This window comes from Lemur catta, chromosome 16, assembly GCF_020740605.2.
Source record: "Lemur catta isolate mLemCat1 chromosome 16, mLemCat1.pri, whole genome shotgun sequence".
Taxonomy (NCBI): domain Eukaryota; kingdom Metazoa; phylum Chordata; class Mammalia; order Primates; family Lemuridae; genus Lemur; species Lemur catta.
The window spans coordinates 23,381,345-23,395,465 of record NC_059143.1 but is presented as its reverse complement, the minus strand read 5'-3'; the positions used below and the strand labels follow the sequence as shown (position 1 = coordinate 23,395,465).

The 14,121-nt window shown below is 38.0% G+C and overlaps 1 protein-coding gene across 3 annotated transcripts in view; it reads left to right on the top strand.

The window, feature by feature from the left end:
* GAREM1 (GRB2 associated regulator of MAPK1 subtype 1) overlaps positions 1-14,121 on the top strand; it is a 177,163-nt gene that overhangs the window by 142,348 nt on the left and 20,694 nt on the right. For all 3 annotated transcript variants that reach the window (XM_045527187.1, XM_045527186.1, XM_045527188.1), the window contains exon 4: positions 12,836-14,008. In XM_045527187.1, the coding sequence (XP_045383143.1) occupies positions 12,836-14,008 (1,173 nt within the window). The remainder of the gene's footprint in view (positions 1-12,835; positions 14,009-14,121) is intronic.

The window sequence follows — 14,121 nt, the reverse complement described above, 5'->3', positions numbered from 1 at the left end:
GAGGGCAACCAGAAGCATATGGTGTCCCAGAAGCCAAGTTTCAAGGAGGAATGAGCAACTGTGTCAAATGCTACTTAGTAATGGAATCAGATGAGGACTGGGAACTAACCATAAAATTTAGCAAGACGGAGGGCATTGGTAGCCTTGACAGAAAGGAAATAATAATCGGCTCAGAGACCTGCAAAGTAAGTTAATGAGGGCAGTACAGTGAGTGGTTCTTTGTCAAGGTAATTTCAAGTGAGATTATCTAGCACCAACCTTTCATTCTTCCTGCTGGCTTCAGCTGCCTGGATGCAGGTATAGAATGGACAGAGAACTGGGTTTAATCAGAGTTCCAGCTACCAGGTGACAGAGATCAGCAAAGGTGTTGATGGACCAGCCCCTGGAATGACAGGTAGCCCTGAGCCCCGGAATCCTCACTGAGGAAGTGAGAATACAAGAAGTGTAACTGCATTGGAAGTTGGATTCCTGATGGGGTTGAGGAATTTTTGAAATAAACAGGTTTGAGAAAGTGAGGTGCAAAATAGGAGGTGGTGATAGAGTGTGGGAAACACTTGAAATTGAACTTCAGGCAGTAACACAGGAAACAACAGGAGCAACTCTGTTTCAGATCTACCTGCATCCATCTGAGCAAGCAGCTGAGGTGGCAGGAACAGAAAATAGGAGATGAGAGGGCCAAGAAAATAAAAGGATGTTACACGGGCAGGTTACTTCTCGCTGATCATTTGTGTCCATCTCCTCCAGTGCCTACAAAGCTAAAGTCATTCCGTGTGTTCGGAACAGCAGTGTTACCTACCTCTTTCTCACGTTTCCCCTTCATCCATTTGATTTTTGGTTTCCATGACAAGAAGTTTTCTTTAAGGTTATTTGCTTTCCTGCAGATTTGTTTTTTAACTATAATAGGCTTTTTTCTCTCTCTCCTAGTTATCTTCTTTAATTTTATCAATCATCTCTATTTTCATGTTTACTTCCAAAGTCAGAAGATACCCTATTTCTGAGTTGGCCATTCCAAATAAGGGCCCATTCCTCTGTCTTTTAATAATAAAAACAACTGCACTAACAATTTGCAAGCCCTGTCTCTTTCTTTAAGCAAGCCACTGTGATCTAAACAGCAAATTGAACTGTGTAGTGGCTCAGGCTCCAGATTTGGGGCTGAGTTCAGACCCCAGCTCTGGGCGTTGACTCTAACCACGGGCAGATCACATCACCCCTTGAGCCCACAGTCTTCACCTGCAAAATGGGGTTGATACTACCCACCTGATAGATGTGTTGTGAGAATTAAGTGAAATAATGCACTCAAGTCCTTTGCAAGTATCTAGTGGGAGACTGGCAAGCTATGGCCTCTGGACAGGCTGCCTGTTTTTGTAAATAAAGTTTTATTGGAACAAAGCCGTGTCCATTTGCTTACATATTGTCTGTGGCTGCTTTTATGCAATAGCACAGTTGAGTAATTACAACAGAGTCTGCATGCCCCTTAGAGCCTAAAATTATTACTGTCTGGACCTGTAAGAAAAAGTTAACCAGTCATTCATTCAGAACATAAAATCATAGAAAATTAACTTTCATATAAAAAAAAATTCCTACCACAGATTATTTCAGGTACTCTTCATCTGATACTTTACACTCAGCGTCTTACTATTAAGAACTCAGTGCATAGTAGTTGTTTTTTGTTGTTGTTTCAAAATACCCCCTTCACTTCAGATACTTTTTTGGAGACTTATTACATGAGTACCTAGTGAATTATTATTTTAAATGTCTTCCAGCTTTTCAAACCCAGCCCAGTAATGATGAGAAACTTTCCCACACATGTGTTTACTTTTCTTTTCTCTCCTTTATTGGGCAATCAATGAACACATGCATTTTCTGCCAACCGAATAATGACTAACAAACAAAGTTTTAATTTAAGTTCTATCTTTACTGTGACAGTTGTGGAAAGAGAGGGAAGAAAGGGCAGCCTTGGATTGGCATTGGGTCCCAAGCATCCTGTCTTCATTGATGTAACCCAAAAGCTTTCTACATTAAAATTATTGCTCTCAAGTCTGGGGAGCCCAAATATCCTAATCTGAATGCTGTAATGTTGCTGTTTTCATTCCAGCTAGTGAGATCCACACTTTCAGCTGTTCCAACATACATTTCCCCAAAGGCAAAATAACAAGTTTGCATTGTCTCAGCCAGGGAAAGTGACCCACTCAGGAATGTGAGATTGCAGTCAGACGTGAGTGCTATAGTCATTGCCTCTGCTTACTCAGACTTCTTCAGAACAGTTTCCTTACCATGTGGTCCTGGGTGGGAGCTGAGCTGACAGCTTTGGCACCTGCTGTGGGTTGGGGGTGTTGGTGCCTAGCAGCAGAGCTGCTATAGTATGGGGAGAAGGATTTTTTTTTGACAAATTATAATTGTATATATTTATGGGGTGTAAAGTGATGCTATGATATAGGAATACAAGGTGGAATGATTGAATCAAGCTAATTAACATATCCATCACCTCTAATATGTATTTTTTTCCTCCTAATCTAACTGGAACATGCACCCTTTGACCAACATGTCCTCATTCCCCCTTCTCCCCAGCCTGCTCTCTGTGTCTATCAGTTAAATTTTTTAAATTTCCACATATAAGTGAGACCATGCAGTATTTATCTTTCTGTGCCTGGCTTATTTCACTTAGCATAATGTTCTCCATGTTGATCCATGTTGCTGCAAATGACGTAATTTTCCCCTTTATAAAATCAGAGTAGTATTCCATTGTGTAAATATACCCAGAGGTGTCTTTTTTAACTGGAAAAAAAAATCATGTAAGGTTCAGAGAACTTAAATAATAGCTGACCTTCTCAACATGGAGAAATGTGACCAAGAGTAAAATGATAAAATACTATAGATAATCCAATAGGACTAGGAAGTTTGCAGATTTTAAGTTTTTATAATCATCAAATTTTAGATCTCGAAAGGCCTGTGGGCATCACCTAATCCTCCTCCTTTTAACGAATATGAAAACTAAGGAACAGCTAAGAAACTTCATTGATTCACACAAAGCCACAAAACTACTCAACAGCAAAGCCTGGCATAGAAACCAGGTCTCCTAATTCAGTTCGGTCACCTTCATTTTTCTGCTCCATCCCATTCCCTTTGTGGATTTGAGATAAGGCCCAAGATGGTGATCACAATATACTTTCCTTTGACACAATAGCTTATACACTTAATTCATTTTCTTTTTAAAATTTAAATACACATGTTTAATAATGATTACGTGTTGTATGATACATAGCCAAGAGCCTTCTGTTACTTGTATTTCTGAAACACTTTTGGTCTGACACACAGGATTTGGCAGCTTTTTTGAATGTTATACATGCACCTTTTTATATCTTATTCATACCAGAGTATGGTGCCAGAATTTAAAAAATAAAATTTGCAACTTATCTTGATGTTTTCTGTCAGCATCCGTGTAGTTTCTAGAAAATTAATTAGATATCGTGCCAAAATGAACTCCTTCAGAAATATCCCTGTGAAGCATTAACCTGGTATCTTTAAAGTGTTAACCAGTAATAATAGAGAAGCAGGACTACAGTGGGGTTCTTGCATTGTTGCTAGACACAGTGTTAAAGACACACTGAAGTGGCTAAAAGGCATTGCTGAATAAACAAGCACGAGTTCTGAAGTTTAATATGGTCAGTGCAACTTGATACTGAACTTAGGATTTCTCCCAAGGCTTCCAGGTTACCGAAAATCAGCCAATTTTTTCTCAAGTCGCAGGTTTGAGGCAATCTGTGTGTGCTCTTTATCTTAACCTACTATTAATAGTTACCCTTTTTAAAGCTGCCATCTGAAAAAGTGTTGAGGAATAGACCTTCCCCCTCTGCTAACCAGTTAGACTGTGTCTTACTTCCATAGATTTGGTAGTTAAAATTAAACATATGTCCTGTTACATTTTGTATTCATTTTAACAGAACAAATGACAGACAGGGCCTTGAAAATACATCAATGGAGAGGTTTTTGGCTGACTGGGATTCTGCTCTTCTCATAACTGTGCTCTGCCATCTTTCTAATCATGTTTGTCTTTTAAAATGCAAGAACAGTTTATTGGTAGACTTTGTTCTGCATACATTGGCCATCATGTAATTGACCTGTAAAGTAATATAAAATAGTAGTACTGAAACATTTCGTGTTCTTTGGGGTTTTTTCTTGTCTTGTTATGTTTTGTTTTCAGAGTATAGTTCAGTTGTAACCACCATTTCTAGTTTAAAATACCGTTCCTAGTTTCTGTCTCCATAATTCAGAAAAGGAATCTCTTCCTTGTGTTTTAAGTTTATAATAACGCCAGGGAGGCAGTTTTTTCCTGTGATTTTTCAAAATAACTAGGGATCATTTGCTCCAACATTTCCTACCTCCTCTCCTGAGCCTTTAGAGCATGAGTAATTCTAGCTCACCAGTTTTGGGGGTACTTGTGATTTTTAACAAAATTCTGTCCAAAATGACTATAATTTCCTTTCAGTATCTTAAGAGTACACTTTTCTACCATCTCAACGAGAGTACTTGAACAGAATGTAAACGCACCTTCACCTCCTGTTCTGTATTTTCTTGAAGCACTCAGCACCTCTTGAGATGAGTATGACTCTTGCCTTTATATGGAGAGACTCTGAACCCTGAGGATTTGGTGTTGTATAGTCTCATTTTAAATTTTTGTTTGTTTGTTGCCTCTTGTGTTTGTCAGAATACCTGCCTTAACAGTCCCTGTTTCTGTTTTTAATTTCTACTTCTCTTCTGATGTGGGCTGGAAATTGGTAACCACGTTTGATAGAATTTTGATGAGATAGGCTTAAGTACACTAAATTAAGGACCTTACAGGCTTTTCCCATAATCCCTAACGTCAGCGACATCCCATCTTTTTGGTTAGCTCATGGCCTTGTTCTTGGCTGTATTCCAGAAAGGTCAGAAATTGTTGATTACTGTGCAACCTGAATTTTGTCAGATGTAAAAAAGGAATTTTAAAAATGAAGATTGAATGGATTTCTTTTCTTTTTTTAGACAGCATCTGTAGGTGAGAGTGAATGGATTTCGATGTAGCCAGTTTTTATTTTTATTTTCCACTTTTTAAAAATTGCATGTTTTCCTTCGGGTGAGTCAGATGTCACTTACTTTCAAGATTCATTCAGAGTGATAAATTGGGTACAATTGTGAGGTTAATTATTTCAGTGTTTGAAGACAGCTCAGTGCTTTTTTTGTCATCTGAGGTTTCGAGACCTCCTCCAAAAAACTACCAGTTGGCAAGCCCTCTGCTGTGCCGTCACAAATTAAATCATTGCCATTGTACTTGTCATTCTTGCCCTATTTCCTGGTTTGTTTTAAAAAAAGAAAACACCAACACTCAGGGTTGACATTTATCTTAACTCTTAATGTACTTTCTTTCTCATTTTCTGCCATTTTTCCAAAGGAAAGAGTTATAAAAATTGAATTTAGGGGATCATAGTGCAACATTAGTCAAATATTGTTTAGTTAATCTGTATATCAATCAGATCAATCCTGATTTTTACTGAAGACTTGGAATTTTAACCTCTGTTACATGTTTGATCTTTAGAACAACTGTTGTTAGAGAACAGATTTCCTATTGCCAGAATCTTCAGAGTACATGAATGTGGGTGTGAGTGAAAAATTTTATATCATTGTTTTAAAATATTTCTTGGCCGGGCGTGGTGGCTCACGCCTGTCATCCTAGCACTCTGGGAGGCCGAGGCGAGTGGATCGCTCGAGGTCAGGAGTTCGAGACCAGCCTGAGCAAGAGCGAGACCCCGTCTCTACTAAAAATAGAAAGAAATTATCTGGCCAACTAAAATATATATAAAAAAAAATTAGCCGGGCATGGTGGCGCATGCCTGTAGTCCCAGCTACTCGGGAGGCTGAGGCAGTAGCATTGCTTAAGCCCAGGAGTTTGAGGTTGCTGTGAACTAGGCTGATGCCACGGCACTCACTCTAGCCAGGGCAACAAAGCGACACTCTGTCTCAAAAAAAAAAAAAAAAAAATATTTCTTGACCATGGGTATTAATTCTGAGTAATATGATGAACAGTAAAAAGTACAACCCTGATAGTTTCCTGGATTAGACCTATTAAGAGTTGTTTAGATAGCACACTTTGAATTACTTCCTCTCAGGAAACATTGAAACTGGAAACATTAACCAGGCACACATACCAGAGCACTTAGACAGAACGCATTGTTTCTTTTGCTATTAAAAAAAAATTAAAAAGGAAAGAAATTATGCAAATAAATTATATCTGTGGAAACCTAAGGAGCCTATTTGGCTCAGCTGCTAAAGGAAGAGGATTTATTTATGAGAGTCTTCATCTGTCACTAATAGTGACCACAGAATGGGTCAGTACTTTCATAATTTATGCAAGGCTAATTGGCAGTATTAATAATGACATCAGAGTTGGAAGCATGGAATTACAGAGTGTACTCACATATGTTAGGCATTTTTATGTTTGGGAGTAGGAGTAACTTAAGAAGTACACACGTACATAAAAATGTAGACAAAACTGTTGTGGATGTGCCCAGATAGTGGTCTTTAGTAAAGATAACTTTGATGTGTTTAATCTGTACATGTACTGTCTGTGTCTCACAAACTAGTAGACATTCTCTTTTTAGTTCATTGGTTGTGCAGTACTTCACTAGACCTCTAATTCATTCTGAAAGGTATTTGTTTATAAAGGTAAATTAGGAAAAATAATAGTAAATGTCAAACTTAAAGAGATAAAAAGAAACATATGCTTTGTTATTCCTTCACATTTGGGAAGCACCGTTGTTGGCTCCCTGTATATTAACTGGAAATAGTTTGCTGTCTGAGTGAACGTGTGTGTGTTTCTCACATCTCATGTGCACCCTTTCCCTCAACATCCCTGTCTTCATCTTTCTCCAAATATATGAACTGCCAAGTTTCTCACAAAGTTCCAATAAAAAGGAAGTATAGCAATGCAGCTGAGAGCTTTGCAAACTAGTCTATTCTAAAATGTTATTATTTTGAATCATTTTCATATGTTCCCTTCCTTTGGGATATAACTATAGAATCCTGACATTAAGTTTTATTCTGGTATAACATGTTCAATAAAAACTTGAACAAGTCTTCAATACAGAGAGAAGGATAATGCTTCAAAATAGTGGTTTGGGCTTGAAAACAGTAGTGGATGAAAACTTAGAAATCAACATGAAAATACAGAGATGTGAAACAGAGATGTGAAAAGGCAACGTGAAACAATTATAAGAAGTAAATGGTTTTTGTTGTTAATGAAAGTAATAGTAATAATGGCCGCTACTTATTGAAAGCCCACCATGTGCCAAGCTCTGTGGGCAGTTATTTACATACATTCCCTTAGTGTGCAAAATAGATGGTGGTGTTCCATTTTACAGGTGAGAAACCTGAGACTCAAAAAAGTAAAACACTTTGTCTGAGGTCACTTAACGGTAAAGGCAGGATTCAAACTCAGCTTGTAGTTTAGTTAATAGTATAAATGAGTGGGCGTGGCATTGTCCTAATAAAACTTTATTTACAAAATCAGATAATGGGCCAGATTTGGACTATGGGCAGTAATGCTGACCTGATCTGTATTGTTGCAAGTTTAACTAGCTGCTAGTTGAAAGTAAAATGCTTAAGGATAAAGAAAGCAAAAGTTGAAATGAATAGCAAATAATTCTTGGTGACCAAAGTCAAGAGAATAAAATAATTGAAACCTTGAAGCTGCAGATGCTATAGGAAAAGGCAGCCCTCATATGTGTCAAGCATCATCATTTATAAATGATTTATTAACTCTTAAAAAAAAAAAAAAGAATACCTAAGCTGTATTTTTCAAAGCTGTCAAGGTCATAACAAGACCAAGAAACTCACAGCTCGGAGGACTAAAAGCAATGTGGTATCCTGGTTGGATCCTAAGATAGAAAAAGAACATCAGTGGGGGGAATAAACTGATGAAATCCTAATAAAGCTTATAGTTTATATAATAGTATTGTACCATTGTTAATTTCTTAGTTTTGATAAATGTTCATGGTCATGTAAGATGTGAACAGGAGAAGCTGGGTGAATGGTATACAGGAACTGTCCATAGTACCTTTGCAACTTCTATGCAAAGCTGAAATTATTTCAAATAAAAAGTTAAAAATTTGTTTATTTGTTTAAATTCCTAGGCTTACTCCAGTTTAGAAGCCTAGCATCTATATTAGAGCCAGATGAATACTGAATCTAAAAGGAAACACAAGCCAGGCATGTTGGCACACATCTGTAGTCCCAGGTACTCGGGAGGCTGAGGTGGGAGGATCCCGTGAGTTCAAGACCAGCCTGGGCAATATAGCAAGACCCTCTCTCAAAAAAAAAAAGAGATAATTCTAATAACTTTTGTGATAACAGTAAACACAGTTAAGTTGAGGTCTTGTTAAAAAATAACATGTATCTGAGTCATCTAAAATGAACTTTAAACCTTAGCAGCATGAATTGCCATTAAAAGAATAGTATGCTGTCCATTATGTACTTACAAGGACTCCTACAGAGAAATTCACTTCACTTTGGAAACAACAGAGCTGTTTGTTTTTTATAGTACTAATGGTGATTGACAAATTGCTTATTCCAGAGATTAAAATTTTACAGAGATGACCTAGAATAGTAGATAAGAAATTATTTACAAAGGTTGTTCTTTTCTTTTTCTTTTTTTTTTTTTTTTCTTTTTTTTTTTTGAGACAGAGTCTCACTCTGTTGCCCAGGCTAGAGTGCTGTGGCATCAGCCTAGCTCACAGCAACCTCAAACTCCTGGGTTCAGGCCATCCTCCTGCCTCAGCCTCTCGAATAGCTGGGACTACAGGCATGCGCCACCATGCCCGGCTAATTTTTTCTATATATTTTAAGTTGTCCAGCTAATTTCTTTCTATTTTTTTAGTAGAGATGGGGGTCTCGCTCTTGCTCAGGCTGGTCTTGAACTCCTGAGCTCAAACGATCTTCCCACCTCGGCCTCCCAGAGTGCTAGGATTATAGGCGTGAGCCACCTTGCCGGGCCCAAAGGTTGTTATTCCTAGTTTTCTAAATACATACTGATGGTTGCTACTCAGTAAGCAGTGTGAATATTGTCAATCCCTTTACCCAGACACATTTTTATTAACATAAAAGAAAGAGTTTAATCTCAAGGTTAATGTAAGCCTGATGCCAAAACCTGATAAAGGTAGCATAATAAGACTGTAGACCAATATCACCAGTGATTGTGACACATAAGTCATAGATCAAATGCTATCAGAGAATCATGCAGTATTGTCTTAAGTGTACTATGATCTCATAGTTTTTTTTAAGCATCTAGAGTTATTTTAATGTTTTGGAATCTATTATATGAAATCAGTACATCAAAAAAATTAAAAATAGATATATGACCATCTTATTCAATACAGAAACAGCATTTGATTAAAATTCTTAAAAATTTCTTTGTAGAAACTTTTAGAAATTAGAATAGGAAAGGCACACTACTTATATGATAAAGAGTATTTATCTCAAGCCGACAAATTTCTCACAGTTTTATATTGAAAGACAAATCTGAAACATCATAAAAATGCTCACTCTCACCACTCCCACTCTGTTACGGGAGAGAAGGGATGAAAATTGAAAAGATGAAGATAGATTTTCATCATGTGTATGAGATATAATCACCTACTAATCCCAAGAGAATCAGCTGCAGAAATGATTACAGCAAGATATTACACACACAGAATAGCAACAAAAACATACTCAACAACTACAAATCAACGCAATGCCCAAGGATTAATAATGAAGGCAAACTTAAATGCTAATAAAGGAAATAAAAGGTCTGAATAAATGATGACAATTATCACTGTGCCTATTTGGAAATGCTATTATAATGATGTCACTTTTTGCCAAAACACCATGTAGATTTAATGCACTTCAAATAAAATTATCAGTGCCAACCATGGACAAAATGATTCTAAAGTTCATCTGGAAAAATAAGCAGGTAAAAAATATCTAAAACTTCTTTTTTTTAACCTTTTAATTATTAAATAATCTCAGTTCAAAGAAATGTTACAAGAATAATATGAAGACTCTCAGAACACTGCAACACTTTAGTCAGATTCACCAACTTTTACCATTTTGGCATATTCGTTTTATCATCCTCCAGCGCCCCCCACCCAAAACATATACATACGTATGTACAATGTAACTTAGCTTTTTCTGAATCATTTGAGAGTTAATTGAATACATTATGCTCCTACCCCTTAATATATCCATGTATATTTCCTAAGAATAAGAGTATTTCCTTATGTAAACACAGGACACTCAGGAAAGTTCACAGTGATAATACTTTTATTTACAGTCGCTATTCCAAATTTGCCAACGGTCCCAATAGTGTAATTGCATTTACTTTTCATTTCTCTTTATTTCACTTTAATCTGGAGCAGTTCTTCTGCCTTTGTCTTTTATGGCATGGACATTTTGTTAAGAATACACTCCAGACGCTTTATAGACTATTTCTCAGTTTGGGTTTATCTGATATTTCCTCATGATTAGATTTCGGTAATGCAGTTTTAGCTGGAATGTTACGTAAGTCAGGTCATGAACTTCTCAGGGAATCACATTCAGAAGCAGGCAACGTCAGTATGCCTTTGGTGATATTAAATGTGATCATGTGGTCCAGGTGTTGTGCAATTTCTTCACTATATAGTTGCCTTTTTCTCCCTTGCAGTTAATAAGCATTCTGGGGGAAGACACGTTAAGACCATGCACATAACTTGCTCTTCATCAAACTTCTATAAATTGAGCATCTATTGATGATTCTTGTATAAACCAATCCTTACTATAGTAGTAAAGTTATAATAGCATAAAGTTTAATAGTAATAAATAATAAAGTTACAAAATTATGATTTCCCAATCCTGTACACATTTGTCAGCTTTTCCTGCACGCATTTTTTTAATTTGTTCTTTTTGCTATCAGCATGAACTTAGACATTCCTATTTTAGTCAACAGATTGTAATAATTCATTACGGTTATTATTTATTTTGATGTTCCAATTGTCCCAGATTTTGCCAGTGGGAGCCCATTCTGGCTGGCTCCTGTGTCTTTTTGGCTTGTTCTCATCATCTTAGGAGCACTTTACTTTCTGGCACAATAGAATGTTCCAAGCTCATCCTGTACATTTTCTGCCCTTCCCCTGAAGTCAGTCATTTCTCCAAGGAGCTCTGGTTCCTTTTAGTGGGGGAATGGTTTGGGTACTAGGTATGAGATACTAGGAGTCTTACCTTCTGGTTGTTTGGAAAGGGAAAAGCTAAGATATACATGTGTCTGTATGTGAATAGCTTCTTAAAATTGTAAGTTAATACTGATATCTCCAATTCCAATCCAACCCCCAAGAAGTTCTTTCTTGCCTTGCTTGCCTTTCTCCATTCCATATTTCTGTCTCTCCTGTAATGAAAACTATAACATCCATAACATCAACACATTTACCTGTTCATTCAGTCTTACAATACACATAAATTTCACTCAGAGTCATTCCTCCCACATCCGTATGAAAATAAATCTAAAAGGAGCACAATATTTATTGGCCTTTTTTTCCCCTGCAGCATTATATGGTCAAATACAGCATTCCAGTTACTCGGATTATTTCTCTGTCCCCAGAGTGGTTATTTTATTGATTTGAAATACAGTTGGGTTTATCTGTTTCCATTTACTTTCAATTTTAAGTTTTTAAAAAGTTCTTTCTGACTTTTTTTCAATAATAATCAAAGATATTTAAAATAAAACAAGAATAAATAAATTCAGGACGCATGCTTTACATTTCATACTGGTAAACATGAAGTAAACTTCAGCGTGGGTATAGGGAGACATAATTTCATAAAGTGATAGACATAAAAATAAATATAACATTGATGAAACACAATGGGCAATGCATATATATATACACAAATATATATGTAGCTTTTGTCCATGCATTTCTATTTCTGGTACCTTATCCTAAAGAAATGATCTGTAAAAAGTTCGTTGCACTACTATTTGTAATTGCTAAACATTGGAAAAACCCATCTAACAGTAAGGAACTGGTCAAATAAATTAAGGCACATCCATATATAATAGAATACATTAAGTCAGTATTACAATTGACGAAGTATATACCTGGGGAGTAATGGATAGATTATAGTTTATATACTCAGAAACACAATTGTGTGCATATGTATTTATGTATCTCTGATATGGAAAGATAGATCCTATTTGGTTTTTTTTTCTTTCTTTCTATTAGTGTAAAATTACTGGCAGATTATCTTTAGTGGTAAGAGAGTACAGAATTTTTTCATTTTTATATTTATATGTTCTAATATTTCTTCCAATGAGCATGAATAGTTTGTATAATAATATAAAAGAAAATGGAGAAATAAAACACTTTTAAATTCTTTGTCTCAATTCCAAATCTTAAAAATTTAGTAAAATTTTAAAAAGTAAAAAAAATAGTAAAATTTTAAATAATAAAAAGCAAGGAATTTTCTACATGAGTGTTTATGAAAGCATTACTCATAACTGAAAAAGAAATAATGATAATATTAATGTCCCAAAGTATTAATATTAATAATTGTCTAGACGATAGACTACTCTGCATCTGCAGGGAAAAAAGATGTTTCTAAAAGTCTAAACTAATATATCTTGTACAAAAAGTGGTTATTGTTAAAACCACATTAATGTTATTAAAAAAACGGAATGTCTAAATTTAGTATTACAACAAAGCACAGCATTTTCCTCTCTGTGTGTGTCTTAATAGGAAGTTAAGACCTTGTGCGAACAGATGAAAGAGACTAAGCTAAAATTTGATCTGTCATATTTTAGGTTGCTTCAGGTGAATGCCACGAGGACACTGAAGTTTACAACATCACCCTGTGTACTGGGGATGAACTCACTCTGATGGGACAGGCAGAAATCCTTTATGCAAAAACTTTCAAGGAGAAGTCACGACTCAACACGATCTTCAAGAAGATCGGGAAGCTCAATTCCATCAGCAAGCTGGGCAAAGGCAAAATGCCGTGCCTCATCTGCATGAATCACCGGACCAACGAAAGCATCAGCCTTCCATTCCAGTGCAAGGGCAGATTTAGCACCCGAAGTCCCCTGGAACTTCAGATGCAAGAGGGTGAACACACCATCCGCAACATTGTGGAGAAAACGAGGCTTCCTGTGAATGTGACCGTGCCCAGCCCCCCGCCAAGAAACCCCTACGACCTCCACTTCATCCGCGAGGGGCACCGCTACAAGTTTGTCAACATCCAGACCAAGACGGTGGTGGTTTGCTGCGTGCTGCGGAACAACAAGATCCTCCCCATGCACTTTCCTTTGCACTTGACCGTCCCCAAGTTCAGCCTCCCGGAGCACCTGGTGAAGGGGGAGGGGTGGCCCGAAACCCTGGTCCATCACTGGCTGGGTATCTGCCAAGAACAGTTCGACATTGATGAGTATTCGCGGGCTGTCCGCGACGTGAAAACCGACTGGACCGAGGACTGCAAGAGCCCCAAGAAGGGCCGCTGCTCCGGCCACAACCACGTGCCCAACTCGCTCAGCTACGCCCGCGACGAGCTGACCCAGTCCTTCCACCGGCTCTCGGTCTGCGTGTACGGCAGCAACCTCCACGGCAACAGCGAGGTGAACCTGCACGGCTGCAGGGACCTGGGCGGGGAGTGGGCCCCCTTCCCTCACGACATCCTGCCCTATCAGGACTCCGGCGACAGTGGGAGCGACTACCTTTTCCCCGAAGCTGGCGAAGACTCGGCGGGCGCCCCGGGGAGGTCGGAGCTTCCTTACGAAGAGCTGTGGCTGGAGGAAGGCAAGCCCAGCCGCCAGCCTCTCGCCCGCTCCCTGAGCGAGAAGAGCAGGTGTGATCAGTTCAGAGGTTCTGTCCGGTCCAAGTGTGCAGCTTCTCCTCTTCCTGTCCCTGGGACCCTGGGAGCAGCAGTGAAGTCTTCAGATACTGCCCTACCTCCACCTCCAGTGCCTCCCAAGTCTGAAGCCGTAAGTCCCTCCTGGTTGCGAGTGAGTGGTGTGCCAGGCCTTCTGGAGCTCTCTCTCTCTCTCTCTGCCCAGTCGCCCACTAATCTGTTTTCTTAAGGGAAAACTCCCCAGCT